Below are 27,205 nucleotides of genomic sequence, written 5' to 3'. Positions count from 1 at the left end.
GCGTGAATTTGAAACATCCGCTCAATGAAAAATAATTAATAAAAATGAAGTCATATGTGCGTTTTTATCCTTGTCACTTTGTTTAGAGCTGAGACCCTCGGAACAATATTTTGTGGCCCCCTGCTTGAAATCAAATCTTTGTGTCAGTGCGGCCCGCGCGTCCTTTCTCACATGCATCCGGGAGTTTCATACAGTGGGTTTCAAAAAAACAAAACGGGCAAAAAAAAAAAAGGAAATAGTAACTTTGCAGTGTATTTTTTGCTTCAAAATTGAAATAACAAAATGATTTTTTGCTAAAAAACCATCTAGTGACATTGTTAAAATGATCTTTTCTTTTCTTATTTCTAAAAAAAAAAAAAAAAAAAACAATAGAAAAAAAAACCCAGCAAAATTAAAAAGATTGATTTAATAACCAGAATAGCCTTGTGAACATTATGCCTCCTCTTATACATGCTACCAATTAATTTTCTAATAAATTTTAGTGGTTAATTTTTCCACTGTGACAAAATTTTCTCTTAACAATATTTTTAGGGTGTAATTTTGTAATTTCATCAATTCTTTTTTTAAATATTCATTTTTAATGTTTATTTGTCATGTATTTTTTAGAGGAACAATTCATGACGTATAAAGATTTTTTATTATTTACCTGTTTACATGCAGAATCTGCTGTCAACTTTGGTTATCGACAAAAGGCCTTAAATGAGAATTGATAGAGAAATAATAACGTCTAACGACTAATTCTCGAAACCACAGCATTGCTGAATTATTAAACATTTGTATGGAACTCTACAGGCAGTGGACTTACTGATTATATTTTTCCACAGGTTATATTATTAGGCTATTTTATTACAGTGGGTGAACAGCAAGTTAAAGTAGCAATAATAATCGTTATAAAAAAAGTAAATATATTCCTCTAAATTAATTGCAGTCACCTAATGACAAAGAAGTTGGCTAAAACAAGTTTCAATTATTTTTGGTAAATCATGTGGCAAAGGAGATATTAAAAAGTCTGCAATGAATTCCAACTGTTTTCCAATTAAAATATATCTGCTCGAAAGTGTTGCTGGCTGTCACGAGAAAAGGGAATATTCATGTCCCTGTAAACGAATCAATGGATTCCATTTCTGAACCAGCCACAAACTGCTGGGACACACACACACACAAACACACACACACACACACACACACACACACACATAGACACAATGCCTGTTTATTGGAGAGTTACAGCTGCAGTGCATCAGAAAAAAAAAATCCCAGGAAGAAAAAGGGAAGAAAAAAAAAACAAAAGAAGTTGCAATTTAGTGATGTGTGAGTCTCCTATCAGGAGCGTTACAAATGGGATGTGACACAGACAGAATGAAAGCCCACCACTAGTTCACCCAGCCGTGTTATGTCTCCAGGAGGAGGTACAGTTTGAAAGAGTGCCACGCTCCGACAACCCCACCTGGAGTCTTCTCCTCCGAGGCCAATGTTGTCAACATTTCACTGCCTCCGCTCCTTTTCATCTTCCTTAGATACCATCTCTCTGGATGCGAGCGGTAGACGTAAACACACTGTGGGTTCGCCATGACGTTTGATCGATGTTGTGCTTTGTATGAAATTTGATAAAGGCCAGTCAATTTTTGTTCGGTGCCGATGTATCTGGTGAGAAAAAAAAGGTTTTTTTGGATCTACGGGAATATTTTCGGTAAGTTATGATGGATGTTTCCACATCTACGTTTTGACAATTAGATGGAAAGCTTTTAAAGGAGATGCTAACTCACACATCTGACATATATCAGTGAGTGCGATCATTCAGTTACTGGATGAATTGATGATATTTTTCCATCACCCAGATTATTCCTGGTCATTTTACCCAGGCGTCAAAAATACACAAGTGGCTGCGGTACGGGAAGTGGAGGGAGGTATTATTCGCCCAGTGAACAATAGATCAATGGGAACAACTTCAAGAGATGTTAATATGAGCACAAAGTATTGCAGGATCAAAAGTCAACTTCAAAATATAAAAAAAAAAGCATAAATTCATAATTCATCTTGAGTGCTGCACTGGCAGGTGATGCTGCCGGCAGTAATATCATTATTATGTAGAAGTCAATGAAATTCTCAGTTTTATTGAACCAAGATAGTGGGTTTTTTTTTGTGACTCCAGTGCCATTTTTAAGGAGCGAGGAGCTTTGCTTGGCAACGTCAGAGCCCCTGTCAGTCAAACCTGGGAATCTATATGTGGGAGCAAAAGGGCCGCTAATGTTCATCATAAGACACACTGTTGACAGCTCAACCCACTCAATCATACAGCGGAGGTTGAAGAGCGGAGCAGCAGACAGCTTTCAGTCATCTGACATGCAGACGTGCATTCCTTAGCCCTTAAAGAAACTTTCTTTCGCCGTGAAGGATATTAATGACAGCTCTTGCTAAACGCAGGCCGTGAAAGACTTTAGTAATACGGTGATAAGCACATCCTCCTGGGTTTCAGAAGACCAATAGCCTCATTAGCTCCCAGCAAAGTACTGGAGTGTTGTCGGAGGCCGTGAAACACAGTGTACTCTGCTGGCTATAGCGGGAATGCAAAAGGAAACCTTTGGAAAATGAAAGATGCATCATCTGAGTCTACGGATAATAGATGGGTTGAATGATTATGTAAAATAACTGGGCTAATTTGTGGGTTGAGATTCAAGCCGGGTATAATTTCAATTTATAATCTCAATATGTATTATACCAACAGAAGCTCAGACAGCGGGATCGGATGTCTGGAGCCCGAGTGAATTATTTACTCTGCTCCCCGTTTATTTATCTTCGAACAGAGGAAGCCATGGTGTAAGTGAAAAATACTGAGCAACCGGAAGGGAAGAGGACAACAAGCCACGTAAAAATGAGCTCTGGATCATCGTTTGCTTCTAAAGATACAACTTCGCTCTCTGTGGCTCTAGAAAAATAATTTTCAAGATAGCGCAGTGACTCTGGCATCAAATTTATTCAAGGGAAATAATAAAAGTCCAAAGTTTCGACACAGGGATACGCACTTGCACCACTTTCAAGCTGCCTCGGACTATTTTGCAACATGTGGGAATAAATAAAACTGTCATTTCTGATTAATGAGCCTGCATCCTAATCTTCTCAATAGGTAGCCATATGATAAATCGGCATGCATTCCATTTCAGTGGCAGCTCCAAGAATAACAACTCTGATTCTGGAATTAACACTGAAAAATGGAGCGGGGGGAAAAAAAATAAATAAAGAAGTATAACATTTCACAAAAGACTATGATTTTACTGAACAAAATAATAAGATTGGCTGTTACCAGGCAACAGCTTGTCCCAGTTGTTAATTTTTATAAGGGTCTATTCCCACAAGGGGGGGGGGGGGGGGGGGGGGGGGAATCTAACAAGAAGGCACGACTGCAAGGTGACTTTTACTGTCAGTAAAACCAAAACTGAAAATATATTTCCCCGTGGCTGTGAACAAAAGTCGAAACCATATAATGATTCATTACAAGCAACCGGATCTGCATTAAAGTACTTACTTGGGACGCGTCGGATGCAGGCTAGTCGCTGCTGTTGCCGCGTTTTTCATTTTTTCTGACGCCGTGTGTTAATTATAGCTCACACCCCTGGTAAAAGACGTGTTTTTCCCCTTCCTGTCAGGTCACATCGGCACAAACACCTCCTGACCAACTAAGAGACACGGGCAGCCCCAGCCAGCAGAGCTCCTCCGTCCCCTCCGAGGCAGCCTGGGAGTGATTTATACAGAAGATGGTTTATTTCAGCTTGGCTAAACCTCCAGAATTTTGACTTGATACTCGGAACACGACTGCCGAGCAAAGGGTAGACGTACAGGTGGTTGTATGTCGCTGTCTGAGCCTTCAATTTCACAACAATTCTTGATTCAAAAAGGTGTTTTCAAGCATTGATGCCACTGTGTTTAATTCACTCTGACAACCTACATACATTCGCTCTGTATGCTTATATTTAACTTGAGTTGGGGTGTAAACAAATAGAACAAATGCAGAAAATACTCATGCAACAACAGTCAAATCAAAAACGTTGCTGAGATAACACATCGCTGCTTGTAACATCAGGAAACACACACCCGCACACACACGTCCCCTGCCCTTCACGGCACGATGCCCACTCCACGAGCCTGACCTTCTGCTCCACTTGTTTTCATTTTTATTTTATTTTTTTTTTTTTGTGCAGTTACAAATTTAGAGAACCTAATGCTTTGGTGACCTATGATGACATATTATGTCATCCTTTTTGCCACACAGCTTGGCTTCTCTTCAAAAATGTTTACAATTATGTGAAAAATGCAGGCGTGAATTGGTTTGAATCAGATTTGGACGAGAATGATGCCGGTGAGAATTCGGTATTTTGGACACAGCGAAACCATTTTTCCGTACAACAGCCTTCCAGTTTCCAGAGCTGAGCGCACTATCACTTTACAGCAGAGAGCAACGTCTACAAAAGCATGTCCACCAAGTTCATGGTGCCAATCTGACTTCAAAATGGAAGAAACCACAAATTCCTCCGGTATTGTATGTCCTCTGCATGCAGCAGTTACTTTGTTAAGCTGCTTGGACAAGAATAAAGTTTGGTCTTAGTTACACATTTAACTTTCCCGTTGCTTAAGGCTTCTTTTTTCTTCTTTTTAAGAGCCGAGATGAAACATTTTTCTCTTCCGAACAAAACTTTCCAGTCGCACTGAGCCTTTATCATCATACTCAATTTATTACTTTTACTGCGAATGTATAAAAATAACGACTAAAAGGGCTATTTTATTACCACAGAAATCGGCAATCACTGTAATCATTTTGACACCATAAAATGTTCCCATTCGATCATTTGTTTTCAAATATTAAAAAGCTTATCCGTCACATTTTGTAGGATCGGGGGGAAAAAAAAAGCGTTGCATAAAATGGAGAGCAAGTCTTAAATAGGAAGTAAAAGTACAGGAACATCATCATTACCCCAACATTGCCCCAGATGCAACAATATTCTAAGAATCTAAATCAAACACCACATACGATCTAAAAAGAATACTGGAAGCCAAACTTTCACGATTCCATTGTGCTCCTTAAGGCAAATGATAAGCTACGGAAGGTAATTCACTGAATAGTCATGAGAATTCTGGCATTTTCTACCAAACCTCCAACTGGATATCTCTGCGCATGCTGCATGTACGTTACAGAGACAGTCACTTATTCCATCGCCGATATGAGGGTTGCGATGAAATAATGAACTGACCCACTTAAGTTGACAATCAGCTCCGCCGCTGCCAGCCAATGTCTGATACAGACACCACGATGTATCGATGGTCGGGATAATATACTGTAGGTTGCACAAAAGGAATGTGAATGTAAACATAAATCTTATTGTAAATGACGTGAAAATAAAAATCGGACCGTAAAAGTAGAAATAAAACGAGACAAAGGAGCGTGATTCGAGCGACACCTCCGTGTGTTCCACCTCTTTTATACCGCTTGCAAATCGTCCGACTCACCAGTGATGCAACCTGGATGTAACATAGTCCAGTCTCATTGTGAAATTACTGCTGGAAAGTATAACCGTCTAGATTGGGCTAGGAATTTTACCTTGTTACTTATTCTAAAACAATAGAACAACAAGCGGTTTATTTAACCGTTATATTTAGTGGTGCGTTGCACAGCTATGGATTGTTTCCTGTCGCGGAGGCTTGTTAACGTAGAGCTTAAACTTCAGAGGTGGAAGAGCAGAGCCCAAAGCACCCGTACGGTGTGACCGGGATGTGAAAGACACCGTTTCAAGATAATGGCCTCTGGAAGCAGACAACAACAGGATTGGGGATGGAAGAGCGAGCAGACAACATAAACCGTCTGCTGCGGAGCAACAAGTAGATAGAGCGGAAACTGCCACCTGTCAGTCAGAGATTAAACATCACACAACTGCCTTAAGTTAAACTGAGTGACAACGGCGCGTCACATCTTTCGCCGAGTCTCAACAACTCTGGCTGCTCTCAAAACAAGCTTTCAGCGTGGAACGCTTGGGGAAAATTAAATTGGAAACCATCCGCACCAAAACTAGATGTGACTGAGATGTAATATGTGTATAGTCTTGCTGAGAGGAAGCAATCAGAAAGGCATAAAAAAAATAAAAAAAAATGACCGCACATTTTCATGAAAAGAGCCAGAAAACCATTAAATGGTGTTTTTATCCCTTGCAGTTTGCACAACTGGTTCATCGGGATAAGCAAGAGGCGGCTCCGAAGCTCAAAAGGCTTGCCTTTACCCCCTTCATTAACGCTTCCCTCAAATTATAGCCTACAATTCGTTGTCCTGTATAAGTTATTACCCGTTGTTAGACACAACAGTTCTAAGAACTACCCAGTACAAATTTCGTTTCCACTACCCTTGTGGAGGGGAACCACTTAGCTTTGCTTTCACACAAGAAGTAACAGACAACGGTAATGACGTGAGGATCTGCGTCATGCTCAAGAACGATCCATCGTGAAGGAGACGAAGACGACACGGAAAACGCCGCCCGCCTCAGAGCAGGAGTTGAAATGCTCCTCAGACCCTGGGGTCCCTGGTTCCTATGGTTGTCGAAATCTAGGAAAGAAAAACAACCAAGTTCCTGAAAAGGTTCTTGGAACTGCAAAAAGTTCCTACAGTGCAAAAGTGGCCGTCGTTGCAGCCTCTTCATCAGTCCACATTTGTTTTCATTTTTGTAACTTTATATCGGTTTGCTGAAGGAGCTGGAGTGATGTATTTTATCTGACATGAGTTCTTATATATTCTATTACATTATATATATGTTATACTCAATCTGTTTCCAAAGTAAAAAACATTTGATGTAACTTGAATTGAAATGTCAACATGTCCATCTTCAACTGATGTAAAATCCTCTTTATGATATTTCTTTCTTTTTTCACATGTTTAGCTGGAGAGCAGACGTGCCCATAGCTGCAGGTGAGTGGAAACACCATTAATAAAAGGCCAGTGACAGAAGAATGGATTTTGCTATCTTTGTTTGCAAGTTTTCAAAATATATAGCCTCGCCCGAGAGTGCTGCAATTTCCCGCTGATGCATAGCTTCTGTTGAGGAGATCCAAAAACTCTCATCAAGTGAAAATTCAGGGCAAAAGTATGATTGAGAGCTACATGGTGTTAAAAAAAAAGAAAGCCCTGTCTCAACCACTGCATTACCAGTTTAAAGGAAGAGTTACAATTTCAAAAATCAGATCTGTGAAGAAGAGCCAAGTAATTACCCAGCATTTCATTTGGGGAAACCTGCGCTCAAACCGAAAATAAAGCATTTTGGCTGAGAAATCTAATTACGGCGGACTGTGTCGGAAGCCGGCAAGGTTTTAGCGGCGGGCATTAGCTGTGATGGCAGTTTCTAAATCCATTCAAGGGGTCACAAAAATGTGCAGCTGCACGCTCCCCAAAATCCCACTTTTTTCAGAAAGAGCAGAAACACAAGTAGCTCGCTAATAAAACTAATCCTGCTCTACGGACAGACCGGCCTCCTGCGGTAAGATAAAATGATGAGGGCTTATTTTGATAAAGAGTTACTTCTCTGACACAATCACAGGTCTTTATAAAAGGGAGTAAAAGCTTTTATGAAGCAATCTTTTGGAGAAAATTGGCAAATAAATATGATGGAGCGCACGTCCACGGCCGCAGGCCCTCCAGTTGAGGTGCTGTCCAAAGGAAACACGACGATCCGATCGGCGCGGACTGTCGACCGCGACCGTTTTTTTTTTTTTTGGTGATGAAGGTGATGAAGAGAAAACGACGAGGCGCACGGCTCGAAGACGGGTCCCACATCCAAAGCAGCTGACATTTTCCCCACTGCTCGCCCCTTTTCTCGCATGGCTCAGTGGAAATGACTCCGAATCACAACTGCAAGCCAGATGCTTTTTCTTCCTGGCCTGAAACACACTGCAGTTTGCAGTAACCAAACCAAGATCCTGTGGAGTCTGCCGTGCATCCCGTGCCCCCCCTTCGCTTCCCCGCTCTGTTCCTCCGTGCGTTGTTTAGTCCTGAGGTCTTGTATTTCTCATCACAGTTCCAGGCAATCTACCCACAAGTTTTCCTCAGAGATGCATTGAACCGGCCTCCTGTTTTTAACCTTTTAACGATTCCGCCAGGTTGAGGGCACGTGCATCGTTCCAACATACACTTTGATTTGCAATCAGACCGCTTAAGAAAAGTAATCCCGAGGGCTTCGAACAGAAAAATTTCCAAACGGTTACACACCTCCAATTCTGCGGGCACAAAAGTCTTGAAAATATTTTTCTGGATACATTACAAGCTTTTAAAGTAACCCCGACAGTAATCATGCCCTCAAACCGGCTTTTAAAATTGTGCATACTAGTTCATAGAGCGGAAAAAGAAAAGTTGTTTTCATCCTAAATCTCACTGAAATATTGTCCCTGGTCCACGATTCAGCATTTAAGACTCCGGTTGAACAAAAACAACAAATAACATCCAGCTTAGCGGTACGGCGTCACATGTTATCGCATTCTTTCGATCTCGCGTTCAACTTGGCAGAATCTGGGAAAATGAGATGACTGGAAGGGATGGAAATTAATGAGAGAAGCAATTTTCCTCTGTCAAATGGACATCCTCCACTGTTTCACGGGAGCTGGTGCTCCTCACAGCCGTTATCCGTTTGGTTAAAAACAATTACAAGTCCGCGGCCGACTGTATCGCCCTCCCCGACGATTGGCGCTGATGAAATACAGAAAGTCTTTTGACCAACATTGAAGAGTCGTTCAATTTGAAGAAGCCAAGCGCCGCAAAACACTTTCAAGCTGGATTTTGAGAAGGTTTGAATACATCCTTTCATTCAAGACACTCCTGATCAGAATCTGTCCATTTTCCCCAAATGGCAACTCGCTGTTTATCTATTGGAGCTGGTCCAGATGTGCAAGATGAGGCTAATAGCTTTAGCTCAATAGCTTTTGACTGGATGTGTTTCATAAACCCTTATACAGGCCAGGGAAGTTTTTCATGCCAACGCGGGTCCATTTGTGGTCGATCTGACAATCACGGGGAAGTGGAAAGGCACCAGAACCAGCAGCACTGTATATGGGGCCCGATAAACAAAATATTTCGGTCAAAGTGGGGGCTTGATCCATTTTGTTATCCGGCAGATATAATCTTTAATCCCCCTCCCAAGTGGATCAGTTAGGGTCTGTGAAAAGTGTCACAACAATGTTAGAAAGAACACCAAACATAGTACCACATACCTAATTCTACAGAACACATACCATAAAAACACATACGGAGTGCAGTTAGTGTGATGGTTCAAATGTAGATTATCGAACGTGATCTAAAGCGAGGTCAGGGCTGAAACTGAAACCCGATGAGCAATGTTTTATTTGTGTTTTGGTCCGATTCAGCTGTATCGTATTTTCAGGGACTTCGGATACAACTTAAACATTTGAGTGCATCCCTAAATATGTTGTCCCATTAATGTTACTACACATTATAAACTGTCAGACCCTTGGAGAGATATGTGCGTAAAGTCATTAGTTCCCAGCGATCCTTAATTACGCATCTTGAATTTAAAATACAATTATAAAATAAGTGCAAGGAGAGTCTTAAATTTAGTCTTCAGCACAACGGTTTGCCCCGTCTATGTAAACAGGCACTGCATTGGATTATATTCTCTTTTTACTGATTGACTTTAAACGGATTGACATCCAGTGAAAAAAAAAAAAAGAACCTTTCCTTTCTCCCCTGCTCTCTCTTGAAAAAATCCGCCGGTAGTTCTAAGAAAAAAGAAAATGAAAAACCAGTTGCGGACAGAGTTTTCAGAGATAAGCGTGAGGCATTAGGATCGCTGTGACGAGGCAACGGGAGCACGATTTCACAATTCCCTCTGCAGAAAAATTAACACAACTGCCTGGGGTCAAATATCTTGTTCTCCAAAATCCGCCCTGAGCGACACAGTGGCGTAATTACAACAGACTCCGAATTTAGTCCCGTCTGTCGTTTCCCATTGAATACAACGTTTCCGTGCAACCGCACCTCACACAACAGCCCACTTGCGAGCCCGGTCTTCTCGGGAGACGAGAGTCTCCAGACTTTGGGTTTCTTCTAGCAAACAGTACCCCGACACAGCACGGACGGAACGAACAAAGTCTCAGAAAGCTATACGATAGACTCTGTGAGATTCGATATCCTTTGGTGTGGGCCCACCGAACGCCCGCTAAGAAGTAACAATCAAAGACTCCAGCAAACCACCCACCATGGAAACAGATTACTCAGACCATGACTAAAGGTTTGCCTCTCACCAGGGCTGCTGAGAAAGTGACAAGGCGTTGTTAGCGAAGGAGAATAATATAGCCACTGCACACGTTGGGCACGTTCTATAAATACAAAATGAGTACTAAGTTAGATCGACCAGGTAATACAAGTCGAACATCAGACGTGTGTGAAGCGGTTTTCCTGGTACGAGCAGAAAATTACAGGGCAACGGTAATATTCGGACAAATGATCGCGCACACGAGCGAATCCACCGCGTGCCCGATTCTTCGTAGAAGGTGACACGGCGGGGAACTCTGGCGCTTGTGCTGCGGTTTCTTTCATGCGTGAAAAGCTCAGATGGTCTCATTAAAAGCACGGTACATTTGTTGCGCATCGAAGACGTAACATCTCAGCCGGCCTCGTTTGTTCTGATAGAAGGGACGGCAAATGATGTATTAGCCTTTTTATAAAATCTTGTTGGGGGGCCTTGATGGTGTGAGAAATATTTCAGCCCCACTGATCTCAATTTCCATGTAATTAACGGTTACATCACAGGTTTGAGAAAATGTCACATCGTCTGCATTTGTTTTATAAGGCGACGGATACGCGATGGCTTCGATGGCGGTTTCCTAACGTCTAAGACGTGTTTGCTGTGATATTGGATAGTGCTGGTTCTGCATTTGCTTTACAAGCCTCTGGCATACAGCAATTGCAGGCTTTGCAAATTAATGTCGAGAGCAAAAAATTCTTTACAATGCAGTGAAAAAAAAGTTAGTGTACTGTTGCATAAGGCATCTTAATGATGGATTTTCTGGGGCATTTGTGCTGCTATCTCTACGTTTACTGTACAATATGTGGCACGGAGACTGAAAGTAGGGTTGTACTACTGTACTCTCTGCCAGGACATTTCTGTTATGTGTTTAAAAAGACCAATCAAATGTTTGGTAAATTGGAAAGTGGTGGTAGACTGTGAATGACTGATTTGGAGGTTTTGTCAATGCAATTATTACGAATCCTTGTTATACAATTGACAAATACATTGACTATGAGAAGGCTGCAACACTGTGTTGCTGTGAACATTTCTTTAAGTTCAATCTTAATTATGTTAGAAATTCTTTTGTCACTGATGACATTTTTACCAAAGTACTGTAATTAACAATGATGTATTTCATATTTATACATATATATATGATATACATGCATACATATTTACATACAAATATTTATACATATATACATACACATATGTTTTACTTGAAACTCTGGCACAACAATTTCCTTCGGGGTAAATAAAGTTGTTCTTATATATATATATATATATATATATATATATATATATATGTATGTTAATATCATTTTCGATTTCAGGTATTTCACTTTTTTAGCTTGTGTCAGCCTTTAACCTATTTGGTACATAGTTCGGCATTTATTCTGACTGTTTCCTGATGTTTGCAGCTCTTTTTTAAAAAAATGTATTTATCATTTTAGGGGGTCTTGTATCCAGTTTGTATAGAAACGTCTATTTTTCCAATCCAATACACTTTAAGTTTCCACACTGTGGGATAAACAAATGAAAGGTAATCCTATTTTTGGATCTGTTTGAAACATATTTATTTGAGGTGCAGGGAGCCTGATGAGCTACAGCCTGGTTTGCTATTTAACATTGTAGATTGACTTTAAACGGTCTTATAAGTAGAGCATGAAAGAAGTGTGTTTGCCAGGTGTTCTCAGCAGCCTCACCGTCTGATGGAATCAGCAGATGTTCTGCGGCAGCTTGGAGCTCCACGTAAAGGTGTCTGCATGTCTTCTCGTACAAGGTGGCTATTGGTTTCGGTTTTGTATCACGGCTGGAAAACAACCATCTTAACACTTGTAGCTTATGTTTTAGAGTTTGTTCCATTAAATCTTGATCCGCATACATATAATAGCCAATTAGAACGCAACAGTTGGGTCCAAAATGTCAGGGTACTATTTAAAAAAAATCATCCAGTCAGCTTGAAGTACAACAAAAGGTCTCTTTAGGATAATAATATGTCTTATTTGTTAATAATTGCATTATGTGATCAAACGATATTGACTGGGTAACTTTAAATGCCGTTCAAATATCAATGATGTGATCCATACATAAAAATGCATAATTAAGATATATAAATCAATATAAATATGCATACCTTTACTCGTGGTATTTTATGCACATTCTACCAACTGTATTTATGAATTCAAACAAAATCGGCATAACATTATTAGTCCAAATTGGATTAATGTAAGTAATAATGCTAATATCAGCCCGCATCTATTTTCCTGCTACACTTGATGCACATACAGCAGATGGAGCAGATTGACAATAAAACCAACCCTTTGCTGAGTGAGAGCATCTACAGGTGATTTGTAATTGCCCGTGTCTGTCTTATCTGATTTGCCACACAAAAATAACACAGCAAAACAACAGGTCGAAAATCAATGACACTGCAACGCCCTCCTTGCCTTCCCCCACCCTCAACCCCCAGCCCACACCTCCCCACAGCCTTCCCTCCACGCAGCCTCCTTTTTTTTTTTTTTTCTCCCCCCCCCACTCATTTTTTCACTCTGCATCGCTCTTGTTCTTCTTTTCTGGTGATCTGTGTCACAGGGAATTACATCAGTACTAGTGCACAAAAGGTACACAATGCTGAAAAAGCCAATGTTCTATGCGTGCGTGTAATTCCATAAGTGTTTTCGTGTTGCAGGCCCATAATGAGTATGTGTGTGTATATGTGTGTGTGTGTGTATCCCAGTGTCCATTTAAAACATATTTATCTCTAGGCAAAGCTTAGCTGCTGCACATTGATCAAAGCGCATGAGGTCGGGCCCAACTCGGAGAAACCATCTGCTAGCAAACATTTCCCACTTCTCTGCTCCCAATCAGCACATTTTCATCCACCTCAAAGAGAAAGTTGGCTCAAATTCTGTTCAATAATGCTGGGATCAACAACCACTGGCAGGGCAAATCTTCACTCAGCATTACATTTTTATGGAGTTTGTTATTTGAATATAAATGTTGAGATAGAGTAGGCCTTTTTCTGCCACGGGAATAATAGATTCTATCATTCTTTGGACCAGTCCTAGTAAAAAGCTTTGTATAATATCTAAAGCAAACAACAGAATAATACTATGCTGCGGTTTTTGAAGAGAAGGAATATCAGTATTTGCGGCACGGCTGTGCAGTGGTTCAGCCTCGCAGCACGAAAGTCCTTGGTTCGATTCCAACAGGAAGCTTTCCTGTGTGGCGTCTTCATGTTCTCCCTGTGTCTGCGTAGGTTTCCTCCGGGTTCTACGGTTTCCTCCCACAGGAGAGTCCAAAAAATGCGGCAGAATAATTGGGGACCCTACATTGCACAGTGGGTGAATTGTATTTGCCTTTGCTACAGACTGGCAATCAGTCCAATGTGAAGCCTGCATCTCGCCCAATGACAGCTTGGATAGCACCTCATCCCCCAACGTCGCTAACCCTCAACCCAGGATTGCACAATAAGCAGTATAGATATTGAATAATGAATGAGACTCTGTATTCCCTCTCTGTTATTTTCCTATAAAGAATCATACCAGATACAACACGTTTTCCAAATCTGCAGGAAACATTTGTCTTTCTCGCTTAATCAGACGCTCTTATTAACCCAATGAACCTAATGACGACTGCCTACTTACGCGAGGATTCTTATAATGAATAACGAAAAAAAATGTTTGGCACAAACAATGCCGTCATTACCATTTAATCAAGTGTTGAGGTTGTTATGCCACATCAAAAAACGTCCAATTTATGTATGGGATGAGTGGAGCACTATATTCTTTATATGCGCTGGAAGAGGTTTAAAAAGTCTCTTCCCAGCAAGATTCAAGGATTAACATAATATCTGCTGAGTATTGCTGCTAATCAACTTAAACTCGATTATTTAGTCAATCATCATTTGCAGCTGCATAAAGACACCCGAACACAGGAGCGGCTTCTTCATGTTTTATAAGGAGAATCAGCTAAGCCGGACCCGGGAATTTTACGTCCCGCGGGCCACATCCGGCCCATATTGCTTTTTTATCCAGCCGACCAAACTATTTTCTTTGAATATTTTTATAAATATTTTCAATCAATATTGAATTTAGAAACTCATTACTTTTTCCTTTTGTTCCTTTTTTTTGTGGATGGTTACATACAAAATAATGTCGGTACATTGATATGATCATTAACGATTTTAAAGTTGAAATAAAATGCCAAAAAAATTTAATATTTGGATTTCGATTTAAGTTTTGTTCAATTTCCATGATACCTAGTTGGCCCGCGCATAAAAATTGAAAAAGAAATGTGGCCCGCCAGACAAAATAATTGCCCAACCCTGACCTAAGCGGTCAAAATGCAAATATTTGCTACGTAAAAGTTTATTTAGAAAGGATTCTCTTGCTTTGTTGGACTTGTTGGTTTTTTGGAATTGTTAGTAATGTGCTTCTTTGAAAAGTGTGTATAAAAAAAAAACAAAAATAAAGCTGGGTGACTTCAGATCACATGGACCACATGGAATGTGTCAGTCTGTTATTAAATCAAAAAACAAGAATTGCCTGAATTAACCTTCAAACATTTGCACCAGGCAGATTTCAATGTTCAATCTTTACTGACATGAAACATTGGATGTTTATGAGTATTAATGTCGAATGCATTTTGCTTACACAAAGTTAGCTAACAGCTCCCTCCAAGCTGCAGGCTGTCAGCATTTTCCCCATCACAATGACACTTGGCTCCGTGTACAAAAATGACATATTTTGCTGGTCAGGATCGGACAAAAAGAAATGTCAGATCATATTATACATATTTTTTTTAATTAATTTATTTATTCATTATTAACTTATTGACCAAATACCAACCAAATAATAAAAAATTGGTTCTTGGAAATTTAAAAAAATGTTATTGAGCCTTTTGAGGTAAGAGAGTGTCACTGAACCACACAGCCACCGAGTCTGGTCATCATCCCAACATTGTTCCACTGAAAAATTAGGGGGCAAAATAAGAAAAACCTCACAAAAAAAACCTTTAGTATGCATCATAACTCTTCCTAATTTCACAATCTCACAAGGATGTGCGGCACGCAGCAATAACCCAAAGTGCTAAACCCAGGCATGAAATGAAATGTAATTCGACCATGTTTTGCATGAAATTATAAGGAAATCAGATACAAACAGCAATTTTGTGTTTCTGGAATACAAAACAGCTCAAAACAGACTTCTGCCACGGTTTAATAGACGTTGAAAGTGTAAAAATGCAGTTGTCTCTTTTTCCTCCCCGACAGGCTTTAAAAAAATATTCAGCGTGATTAGTTAATGTATTCACTGTCACACTGCATTCAAAAGATATTCCAAAGTTACTCTGAGTTGTTTTTAAAACACGGCCCTTTTTCGGGCCTCATCGGCTGATTCCCGGTCATGGGTTATGCTGATGACGCTCGCGCTAAAAGAAGAAGCGCGTACGTAGGTGGATCGGCGTCGAGTCGGCGACGGCGTGCTAGCATGCACTGCTGCGACGGTGATGATGTCATGTCGCACTGAAACGGGGTGAAAAGAGGCCGTCGGCCTCTGAACGACGGCGGCGCTCGTAATTCCGCCTGGTTTCCCTGAGTCATCAATAAAAGCGAGAGCGACCGAGGGCTCCGGCTGCAGTGTCACAGCCGTTTTCTCATCAATCCACTTCAATGCTCGGCGGGACCGCTGACTCTCCCGGTTTTTACCGTGCCTCAATTCCACCCTGGCGCGGTCCTGATCGGCCTGTGATGAACGTGTGTGTTCATCCACAAACAGATGAATCAAAATAAAGTGAACTCTCGGCTGAACGCGGCCAATCCGAGGGCTGTCGGCGCAGATTCACACGCGTGCCTGTTGAGTCACACAAAGTGGCATTTCTGGCTGGATTGAGTCACAGCTCGCGATGGGCCGCGGTCGTCGCAGGAAGCGCTGGCATCCTCCCTCCTGAATTTGTTTTTCTAGAGGTGATAGCGGATGAAAGGTGCTGTTTGCCTGGCTGGGGCCCCCAAAATCCGGCTTGACAGACCAGGCAGCACCGCTCGACACCCAGTTTGAGCTTTGTCGAAAATCTAGGTTTGTTGAAACAAACCTGGATTTATAACAACCACACAACGCTCTAATGATAAACCTGGAGTTATTTGTAGATGCATCTCCGATGTCTGACTATAAACCGAACAGTAAGCTTTTAAAAAACGAGCTCAAGCTCCCAGCTCATTAAAAAATCAACAACATTTTTTCTTTTTTTTCCCTGGTGCATACGCTGTCTGTCCTCATTTTCATAACGCTACAAACATTTCAGTTTTGGGGAACGACTGAGCAATCTACCCTCTCCAATTTCACAAATTCTATTATTTGTTTGACATATATTATCTATGTTTTTAGAGAGCATGTCGTATTCATAAACGGATTCTGCACCAGTTAAATGATCAGATATTTATGGGAAAAAAAAAAAATCACTAGAACAGTCAAATTTTTTCAAACAATCTAACCGCACAGAAATGTAATAAATCTAAAAGAACATTTTCTTGTGTTTCTTTTTTTTTTTTTTTTTTTACATCACAGCTGCAATTCAGTGATTTGGCTAGATTAAAACAGCATTTTTCATGGGCCGAAACAGACGACTAAGTGTGTCCCACAAGAAATATGTGCACTTGATCCTTTGAAATGAACAGTGATTTCTGGGTGGTGTACTGTATAAGATAAAGCGGGCAAACGCCTTCTGTTTGAGCATTAAAAAGTAATAGGAATGAGGATAAATGTGTGGCGGGTGAGCGCAAGAGGTTGAGGCTGAGTGATGTTTTATACCCCCACATTAAATCCCCTCTCTCACTCTGTTTTCCTGCATCTTTGCTTAGCGACATGCACTAATCTGAGTTAATAGCTCAATTGGAGCTGCAGACTTCTTAATGGTCACTTTGGGTGAGCCGGCTTTGAGACGCGCAGATGCGGGGCTGAAGGCCAGCGGGTCCAACGACCGGGCAACCGAACGAGATTCCCACACCCACACATGTTGATGAGGACTGACAAGACCGCCGAGGAGAAGGACCCTGTGAAAGTTTTTCGCACCTGATGCCAGCAAATGTCCAGAGAAGTTATGGCCTCTTTTCAGGAAAGTCTCTAAGGTTTTGTCGCAAGTGTTATTTTCAAGATTGCGTACCTCGATTCCAAGGCCGTTCTCCTGGCCGCAGGCTTTTAGTACACAATCGTGTCTGAATGGAGTAGATTCGGGGAGGGGGGCGCTAGGGCATCTGAGCATTAGCATGAAATTTAACCCATGACAGGGGAAGATACTGCAAATCTACATGAGCGGCAAAAGTAAAGCAAGAAACAAATGCCTGTGCTTGCAGGATTTTGTAGAGATTAAAATGTCTTTTGTTGAACCATTTAGTCTTGTTGAAAAAAAATTAAATAGAACACTTTATGAATAATGCATTTGGAAGACAATCGATGAAGGAATTTCAGTCATATATGAGTCCACTATGGCGTGTTCAAGTCAAGTTTTAAGAGTCAGTAAAACCCGTTGCAAATATTTAATGTGACGCTCACAAGCATAACCATGGGAAATTGTATTATGGGATGTTTCAGAGAGGTGTAATAGACACGGCGGTAGCTGGCAGCTGAATTAAATTTAGAGATGCAAAGAGAAAAGACGGGTCAGCTTTACTTATTTTGAGATATAATTTTTTTTAATTCAACACATTTTAGTTTCACCCGAGTATAAAACACACCTCACTGCATGAGGAGATAATGGCATTTCCTGTCTGGGACTGTGAAGCAACTGTGATTCGCCCAAATAGTTTTTTTTTTTTTTTCAACTTTGTGCTATTTCTACAACTCTCACTTTAATCCTACTCTTTTTTTTTTTAGCTCCAAAACATGGCTGAAGTCTCCTTTAATACTTCTGGAAGTCACAGCAGAAATCATGGCCCAGATAACTGAACTCATTATATGTTTTGTTTGTTTGTTTGTTTGTTTTTTCAGAATGATACAGTCCCTGTGTTGGTTTAAATATTAACAGATATCGTTTCAGCACATTCTTTTGTCATTTTCTGAACAGGAGAAAATGGCTACAAATGCCAGGCAGGAGGAGAAGCAACTCAAAAAGCCAACATAACAAATGTAAGCCAACAAAATTTTGAATGCCACCACTGCTGCATTTGGAGCACTAAGGCGATGAATTCAAAAGGTAAAGCCAAATGTGAAAGGACAAAAAAAAAGCACTCAGTGAGACTCTATCGGAATAGCTTTCAGTCAACAAACCAATCAAGAAATAAAAAAAAAAAAACATTTTAAAATTTAATATTGAAAGCAATGACAAATTAAGACAAGCTGTGAAACTGATGCCCAGTAAGAGAGGAAATTAAAAATCTATGTTGACATAAGAGCAACATCGCACAGTTCTTGACAGTTATTCAGAAGAAATTAAATTATAGGCCATATAAATGTAGGAAATAACAAAAAAAAAAAAAAGCATGATGCAAGGTGTCTGAATACAGTGATTCTATACAAACGGAACTTCAGCTTGGAGGTTTTTACCAGTTCGCTAAGAATTCCAGGGTTTAGACACGTCAGCCACTATTGAGACTGGAGTGAAATTGGAAGTTGGTCAATCCTTGTTTTTCACAGTTAAAGTGTCTCAATAACACAGATGGGTCAGGCTCTTGAAGGATTTAAGTGTAATCCCAAGAGCCTTAACCTCCACATTTGATGGAAAAGTCAGAGTGGAGGCCGTTGACACCTCTTACATAGGAACTTCTGGGTGACTTGCTCAGAAGATATAGTGGGAACTGGTACAGAGTTCAGGGCTAAATTGCAGCGACAGGTGGAAAAAGATAGAGGTCACATTGAAACCCGTTTGGGACAAATCGTGGATTATTATTATTTTCCTTTATCGACCTTTAAACTGCAAGTATAACAGTACATGTGTGGAATGGCACGCCAAGCTGTGATGCAGTAGATTTGATGAAGCCTCTGCGCCTTGCTGTGTCTACAAAGCTTTCTTCATACATTAATCATTTATACCGATTATACCGGAGGCAGCAAAATAGAATTGCAAAACAAAATTACAAAAACTATACCAGTCGGCTTTCTCTAAAATGCCATTGTAATCATCTTTCAACGCAAAAATAATTTTGGAAGCTGAAAAATCATGCTTGTTATGCCTCGATTAAGTTCGTTCAAAACAAACAGATGAAGAACAGAAGACTTACAACACTTGTACGAGTGGAAAAAAAAATCTCCTGTTAATATTTTTTTTTTCTTCACAGAGAAAGCAAGCGTGTTGGTGGGATTTCCGTCAAAACAAGGAGTGGACAAAGTCTGGGGTTTAGCGTTTAGTCTCGGAGAGCCTTTGGATCAACATTTGGGAAATTCTGTCGATAAGGACAGAAGTAGGACTTTAAGAGAAAACTGGAATTGGTTTGTTGTGACTTACTTCTTACGTGCCCTTCCAACTCCTCCTCACTCTGATTCCCAACACCTGACCCCAAGTAATTCCAGTAGGTCAGAGAACCACTGACACTGACAATCTTTGGTGTGAGAAAATAACATTTAAAAACCCGTGGGTGTACAAAGGAATTGTCCGACCTCAACAGCTTTCTACGGATTTAAGACCAGCTGTTGAATAAATCATTAAATGAGCATTCAGTTGTGCGGAGATACTATAACTTGGCACGTTGGCAGGACTTCAGTTAACACTGCAGAGGTGGAGGCTGCATTCACTTTGGAATAAGGGAACGAACAAAGGCTGAAGGAGGGGTGCCAGCCGTTTGCCTCTGAAGGAGTTTTGGGGATTTATTAAGTAAAGGAACACAAAAGGCGAAGAGAGAGTTTGTTGCTGACTTGGCATCGCAGAGGAAAACACAATCATTCTTCGAGGCTTACGTGATGATGAGAAATGCCCCCCTGCAGGTGGAGATGGTAAATTCATGAGCGCAGATGAAACTGATCCTTATCACATCTGAGACAAAGTCAAACAGACGCGCCGGACTTTGAAGGTAAGGAGGATAAACGAACACAGAGATTGAAACGCCGCTGTAATCGGGACGAGGATTAAACGGTGGCTCGGCGTCGGAGTCGGCACAAATCAGACTTCAGAAAACTCAAGGCGCAATTCCTTTGTCGCTCGCTCTGCTGTCAACTCCGTACACGTGGCTCGGCGGTGCAAACTCAAGGCCGGCGGGCCATTATGTGGCCCGCCACGTTGTTTTATGTGGCCCGCAAGAACGTCTTAAAAGGTTTGATTGTCTTAAAATAAACGAGTCAAACGCGTGCGTTGACCATAAACTACATTTCCCACAATTCAGGCCGATCACGCCAATTAGATTGCAGTGTATCCACATTAATCCCATTTCCAACAAGTGGAGCTAAGAAATACAAACGATCCCAAAATGTCCAGGAAGAGAAAGGTTGATGCAGATGGAGGACTGTTTCAGGAAAAATGGGAATGCATGTTACACTTTGGATTTGAATGAGTAAGAAACTCAGTTACTTAACATTAAGGTGTAGTTGCATTTATTTTACATTACATTTAGTTACATTTATACTGTTACCGTTACATGCGGCCCTTTGAGAGCAACCCGATGTGGCCCTCGGCGGAAATGAATTTGACACCCCTGGATTTGACAGTGGCACTGAGGAAAATACAGGAAGCAGAAATTAAGATGATGAGGTTCTCTTTGGGAGAGATGAGGATGAACATTTGGAGATAAAGTCAAACTGAGATGGTTTGGCATATAGAAGGATGGTGAGGTTGGAGCTGTCTAGAAGAAGACCCAGGTGGAGATTTATGGATATGGTGAAAGATGACATAGTTCATTGGTGTGAGAGAAGAGGATACAGATCCATATAAGTGTTACTGATCCATAAAAGTGTTACCTATATGGATCAGCGTATGTGTTCTCAAGACAGGTAATGATGTGACTCAAAGTAAAACATTGGTTTAGTATTACTTTTACGCCACCCTTTAAATTATTCCTGCCTTGTAAACAAGATCATTTAAACCTTCATCTCAAACAAAAGGGGACTCACCTTTCCAACTATTTATCAGACACATTTGAAAGGTGCATTGTTATGCACTCATTTATCTCTCCACTTTTGTTTATAATCCCACAAGCGCCTGATGTGCGCTTGTGTCCGGACACGCTTGTGAGCCCAATTATGCATGACTGAATGTATATATGGGTGCCTGCAGCTTGTGGACGGTCAGCGGGGAATTGCGTCTGAATGATGGGGGATGGTGGGGTTGATCGAGAAATAGGAGCGCCGTCTGGGGGCGGACCGGTGGGGGATGGGACCCTGAGAACACTGTGGAGGGATCATAACACGCCAAGGGTATGATATGGTTATGAGGAATAACGGCGGTTTGGCCTTCTGTTGGGCCTCAATTCAATCGGGTTAGAAAATATGGGGATGCACCAAAGATTTAGTCTTGTCAGCGTATTTCATGATTGCACTCTGTTGCGCTCCTTCATTCGCTGGATTATTTGCCTTGGCATTATGATGGAAAATAATACATTGCGTGCGCTTGAGGACTTCAAAGTGAGGCCATCCATTCAGCCATTGAGAAACTTAATTTAGAAATGCAGCCACTTTGTACTCAACATGAAATTGACAATACAGGATTTGTGTGTTTACGAGCCAAATCCTAACCGCACACTACCCCCGCCCGAACCCCCCCATCCCTCCGGTACAGCATATGTTGCAAAGGTTTACACTTCACTGCACTCCTCAGGTGTAAGAATACAAGAAAAATTGCTTTGCAGAACCAACCCCGGAGAGCTACTTTTAATGGAATGGCTACGCACAGTATGCGGGGATCCAAAACACACAAAATACCCTTTGCCAATCAGTGGTCAGACAGCACAAAGGGTCGTTGGAGACAGATCTGACTCTGCACAGCCCCTGCCAGCCTCATGTGTCTGCCCACGCAGATGCAGGATGCCGAAAAAGACGTGGACCCAGAAAGGAAGGCCACTCAAATATAACGGCAGGCAATGCTGCTCTGTCATAATCATCAAATGCCTTGACAGTGGTCTCCGCTTAAAGGGCTGCCTTTCAGAAGAAGTTTTCAATCAAACCTATAATGTGTCAAGAGCCTCCGTCTGACGGAAAGCACGAAACAGCCAATAAAATGTCTGTAACATCGTCCCCATTTCGTTAGAAAAACAACAGCGAATAAAACCAGAGTCTAGAGAGTTTATCCAGACACAAGGATCGTGTGTGTGTGTGTGTGTGTGTGTGTGTGTGTGCGTGGGCACAATCACCAGTCAGTCCTCATGTTACAATGTCTGTCATACGATTAAATTGGGGCTTCTCGGCTTCTCAGCTCAAAGCATGTCCCCATCGCAGCAGTGCTCAAACTTTAACATTATGACTTTGCATCCATCTCAAAGCCAGCGAGTGACTCTTCAGTCTCTCTCCTCACTCACATGAAAAGGTTTCCTGCCCCCATTCCAGAGGCTTGAGTGGTGGAAATGCACAATTTACTAACTCTTATTAATAACTTGGGCTATCTTTTTCGGCAACTCGAGTCATCTCACTCCTAGGCATACCATTTTTTCCCCTTTTTTGTACCTTTGCAAATCAATCAATGAACAATTTCTAGTCCCAATAGCTCAATTTGCATCTCATTAAATATCTAGTGTCTATTTTAGCCACTGTAGACACATAGGCATATCTATAAACATTAACAAATTAAAGACTGAATCCACAAATCGATCTATAATCTTTATTTTAGCCAAACTTTTTATCTCCATCGCCATCTCTTTCAGTGATTCCGTCAATGTCAATCCAAGCAGAGCTCCATAACCATTCAGTCCAACCTTAAGTCAAAGTCGACATTGTCGACTTGGGCTTTCGGCACCCAACGAGAAGGTCCCCGGTTCGATTCTGACAGTGTGGTGTGAGCATGTTCTCCTGGTGTCTGCTTTGAATAAGCGGTCCGAAAACATTCAGGGGGTTCGTTGGAGACTCTGAGTTAAAGATTGTATATCTTTATATGTGGCCCTGTGGTAGTCTACCGACCAGTCCAGGGTGAACTCCGCCTCTCGCCCAATGACAGCTGGGACGGGCCCCCCGCGACCCTAAACGCAGGATAATCGGTACAGATCATGAATGAATGCATGAATGACCAACAACAACCGCATCGACCCTTGTGGTGTTTTTCAATTGCCCGCTGTCCCTGCTTTCTGAAGCATGTCTGCTTCACGCATGACACATGAGTGTCACAACACAAAGGAAAAACGAAAAAGGCAATATCAGGTTGCTGAAGAACTCGAGACATCGGTTTAAGAACAATAATGGCGAAAACCAAAGGGTGCACCGCACCGCATGAAAATTATGTAGAGGAATACCATGGTGACTGTTAAAGCTCCAATATCACCAGGGAGACAAGAATTTGTCCCAACTTCACCACAGCCTACTGTTGTTACATTTTCTTTGTGTAAGCACAACATCATGAAGTGACAACGATGTCGGTCAAGTCTGAGAGTTTGTGCTCCAAGGTGTATCACGTGAGCTCGTCTGATGTGTGAAAGATCCACAAAGGTCTGGGAGGAACTCCAATTTCCATCATAAGGGACATGGTTTGAATTAAAAAGACAAATGACAAGCAGAAAGCGGGGACTTGCAAATGAAGTCGGGCGACAGCAGCTACAAAAATATAGCGACACAAGGAACTGTTTCCACCAGCTTAAAGCAAAACTAATTCTGGAATATGAGAAGGGTAAAAGGTCGCGTCTTTGTCCTTAAACACCTGGTGAATCATCAAGCAGCGGTGAAAGAAATGAGGTTGTCTGTAAGTCAGACATCTCTACCTGAAATTTTTCCTCATGAGTTGAAGGGGAGAAAAGAAAAGCATTTATTGCCGTCACTGAAATCTGTCCTTTTTTTGAGCAGCTTCGGTTTATTGAATGTCACCCAAAAAAAATCTGACAAAAGTCATTCGGGGGGGTCTTGTATATTTTTCTGTTGCACAATACGTGTTCTCAAAAATACCTTGGCACTGCATAAAATATGTCACGGCAATAAGGCTGAGAGTAATAGCTTCCACGCAGAGCCTTATCACCAGTCTGTTACATCCTGGGAAATGCGACTTTTAATGAAAAACGAACACGTCGTGATCTAAAAACACAACCTTGGGTGCAAAACAACAATACGGGGATACACATTTTACACCAGGTTGGGACCACATTTGCGGGACTCCTCATTCAATTAGTGTTGCGGTCCTAGACACAAAAAAAAAACATTGAGTTTGGCCATGAAAACCGGAGTTACAACCACATGGGCTTTTGGATTTGTTGGACAATAAAGGTTAAGGTACAATAAGGTATGTATCTGCAAATGTGTGTGTGTGTGTGTGTGTGTGTGGGGGGGGGGGGGGGGGGGGCGCAACAAACGCTTCAAAAGACCTGCTTCCGCTGCCCTGCCCCAGGACACATCCCGCTGATCTCCGAGGCTGGCGAGACCTTTAGACGAGCACGTCCGCGTACACTTGTCTGCAAGGACGCGGTGGGGCGCAGAGGCTCTTTTTGCACGAGGGCAAGTGCTCGAGGAGGAGTGAAAACAAAAACAAGGAGGAATATGTGACAACACAAGAGTGCGTGTGTGCATGTGTAAATTCCTCTGGAGCTGCAATTAACCCAGACACAAAAGAACATAGCAGTACAAAACATGCAGAGCTTTGGCACAACTTCACTGGTTTCAGCACAAGCATTATTCCAAAATATAGGCCACTGGCTGGAAACCAGAATTCAAAGTAGAACACTTCCAAGATACCTTTGGCGCCCCACTCCTGTCATGTAGCCGCCCAATTCAAAACCTCGACCGGACCGATTTCTTTATGGAAATTTGGAAATTTGTGCCACAAAATCAATCTCCGTTGGGATGAAATCACAGCCAAACATTCAGCGCCAGCGACACACACAAACCAAACACACATGCCTAATCCCCACTCAAAACATGATTTTATCTGTGCACGTGCTCTCTTTGTCACATCCTGTGAGCCGTATCAGCTTGTGAGTCTCTCTTAAAAAAAAAAAAAAAACAAGATATAGAGTGCTGCAAGCAAACACAAACCCACAAAACACCAAAACGCAGCATAGGATGAAAACATCAGATGACAAACATCCAAGAGGTTGCGGCTGCTGTTTCTCCTCCGCCGTATGGTGGGAATACAAGAACATTTGGAGCATCTTCAATACACATTCTGGTCATGAACCGCCCATTAAGTGAAGCTGTAACAGAATGACGCGGCTTCAGGTTTTGTCTGCTGTTGAGATTGATGACACGCGTCTAATTCATTTTTTTTTTTTTTTACCGTAAGACCATTTTAAACCAAAAGACAAGATTTATAGGTGGCCGGGGGTGGTGCACGGATGAGTCTGGCAGGAGTGAGAGGAAAGGCGGTGACTTTGAGCTTTTGACTATATTTTTAATACTCTTTTTTTTTGGAGGAGCAGCTTAAAAGTCCCAGCTTGATTCGTCTACTTACTGCAGTTTTCTTCGTCGCTGTTGTCTGAACAGTCGTCATCGTCGTCGCACCTCCAGATGGTCGGAATGCACCTTTTGTTATTGCACTGAAACTGTCCATCCTCGCACTCATCCGTGGCTGGAGAGAAAAGAGGAGGAGGATGAGAGAGACAACATATAGAGTCCGTTATAGTAGTTGAAGTGTCATTTGCAAATGAATGCCTGATTGATATTCAGTTTTCATTTGGGTCAATTGGCTGAAGCGCTTTTGGCGTGGGGGGCTGCGGGGTGCGGGGGTTATAGTCCACTTTTTTCAAGATGATTAAAATGAGTTCCGGGAAAGAGGGGGGTGGAGGGGCAGAAAAGATGATCCCGTGTCCGTGGGACAAATAGTAAACACGGGGGGGGGGGGGGATGCTGGCTTGCTTGCTGTGTAGTACTACAGTACTACCTCCGATGCGGTGCAGACACATGACAGACGCGCAGAGGGTTTTATTTCCCATCCGAACCTGCGGGCGATCACCCAACACCGGAAGAATGCGGGGAAATGCGGGGGAGGAGAGGGTTACTCTTCCTTTTTTCTTTTTTTTTTTTTTTTTGTCTTTTTCTCCTTTGCAGGCAGCGCTCCCGTCACTCACATCGCCACGATGTAAGGAGGTGACACACACACACACACACACACACACACATGCATACACACACTAATTAAGGTGACGGAGGGCACCGACCTTGACCGGAATGACGCCCCAAAGCCAGCAGGTAGAAAAGTAGCATTATCCGTGTTTCCGTCCACATTTCCGGAGGAGAAGGTGATGCGGTTCATTCACATCCACTAGACAAAGCCCGAAGAGGCGCTCCTCCCGTTGTAGCTCTGCGACGCCGCCGCCTGCCTCTCCGCCGTAAACCCCCTCTTCCCCCTCCCTCTCACCCCCCTCAACCTCATTGGCTGCCTGTACATGACGTCAGCGTAGGGGGCGGGGCATGGAATATAATGGCATAGAATACAATAGAATACAATAGAATAGTAACTTGGTCCATTTACTCCCAAAACCAAAACATGTGTTTGTTTACTCCTTTATTTCACTGGGGCAGCCTCAAGGGGAGAAAAAGCCAGTGTCTTTTTAAGCCAGTCCCAAGCAGGGGTTTTCGCCAAAAAGTGCATCGGGTGTAAAATTTGTGCCAAAACCAAACATGCGAATCAAACTTATGTCTATTGTACTGGATTGGTGGAGGGCCAGTAACTGTAGAGGAACAAGAGACATCAAGTTGATGAGCCATTATAATGAAGTTATGGGAAAGAGCACTGGAAACTAGACTGAGAGGAGATGTCAGCATTTGTGGTTTTGTGCCTATAAAGAGAATTATAGATGCAGTAGTTGCTTTAAGATTGCTGGTAGCGAAGTACAGAGAAGGTTAGAGGGAGCTGCATTGCGTTTTTGTAGACATAGAAAAAGCATATGACAA

The 27,205-nt window shown here is 41.9% G+C and overlaps 1 protein-coding gene across 4 annotated transcripts in view; it reads right to left on the bottom strand.

Annotated features, from left to right (window-relative positions):
* The window catches only part of LOC147219190 (low-density lipoprotein receptor-related protein 8-like), a 90,902-nt gene extending 64,299 nt beyond the window's left edge, over window positions 1–26,603 (bottom strand). For all 4 annotated transcript variants that reach the window (XM_086173277.1, XM_086173279.1, XM_086173278.1 and 1 more), the window contains exons 1-2: window positions 26,470–26,603; window positions 25,764–25,880 (exon numbers count right to left, since the gene is read on the bottom strand). In XM_086173277.1, the coding sequence (XP_086029403.1) occupies window positions 25,764–25,880; window positions 26,470–26,536 (184 nt within the window). In that variant the 5' untranslated portion in view covers window positions 26,537–26,603. The remainder of the gene's footprint in view (window positions 1–25,763; window positions 25,881–26,469) is intronic.
* Window positions 26,604–27,205: the final 602 nt, after the last annotated feature.

Source organism: Fistularia commersonii, chromosome 25 (genome assembly GCF_037954325.1).
Source record: "Fistularia commersonii isolate RoL2024-O1a breed Wild chromosome 25, RoL_Fcom_v1.0, whole genome shotgun sequence".
Taxonomy (NCBI): domain Eukaryota; kingdom Metazoa; phylum Chordata; class Actinopteri; order Syngnathiformes; family Fistulariidae; genus Fistularia; species Fistularia commersonii.
The sequence above is the reverse complement of the archived record's forward strand: the minus strand, read 5'-3'. Positions and strand labels throughout refer to the sequence as shown.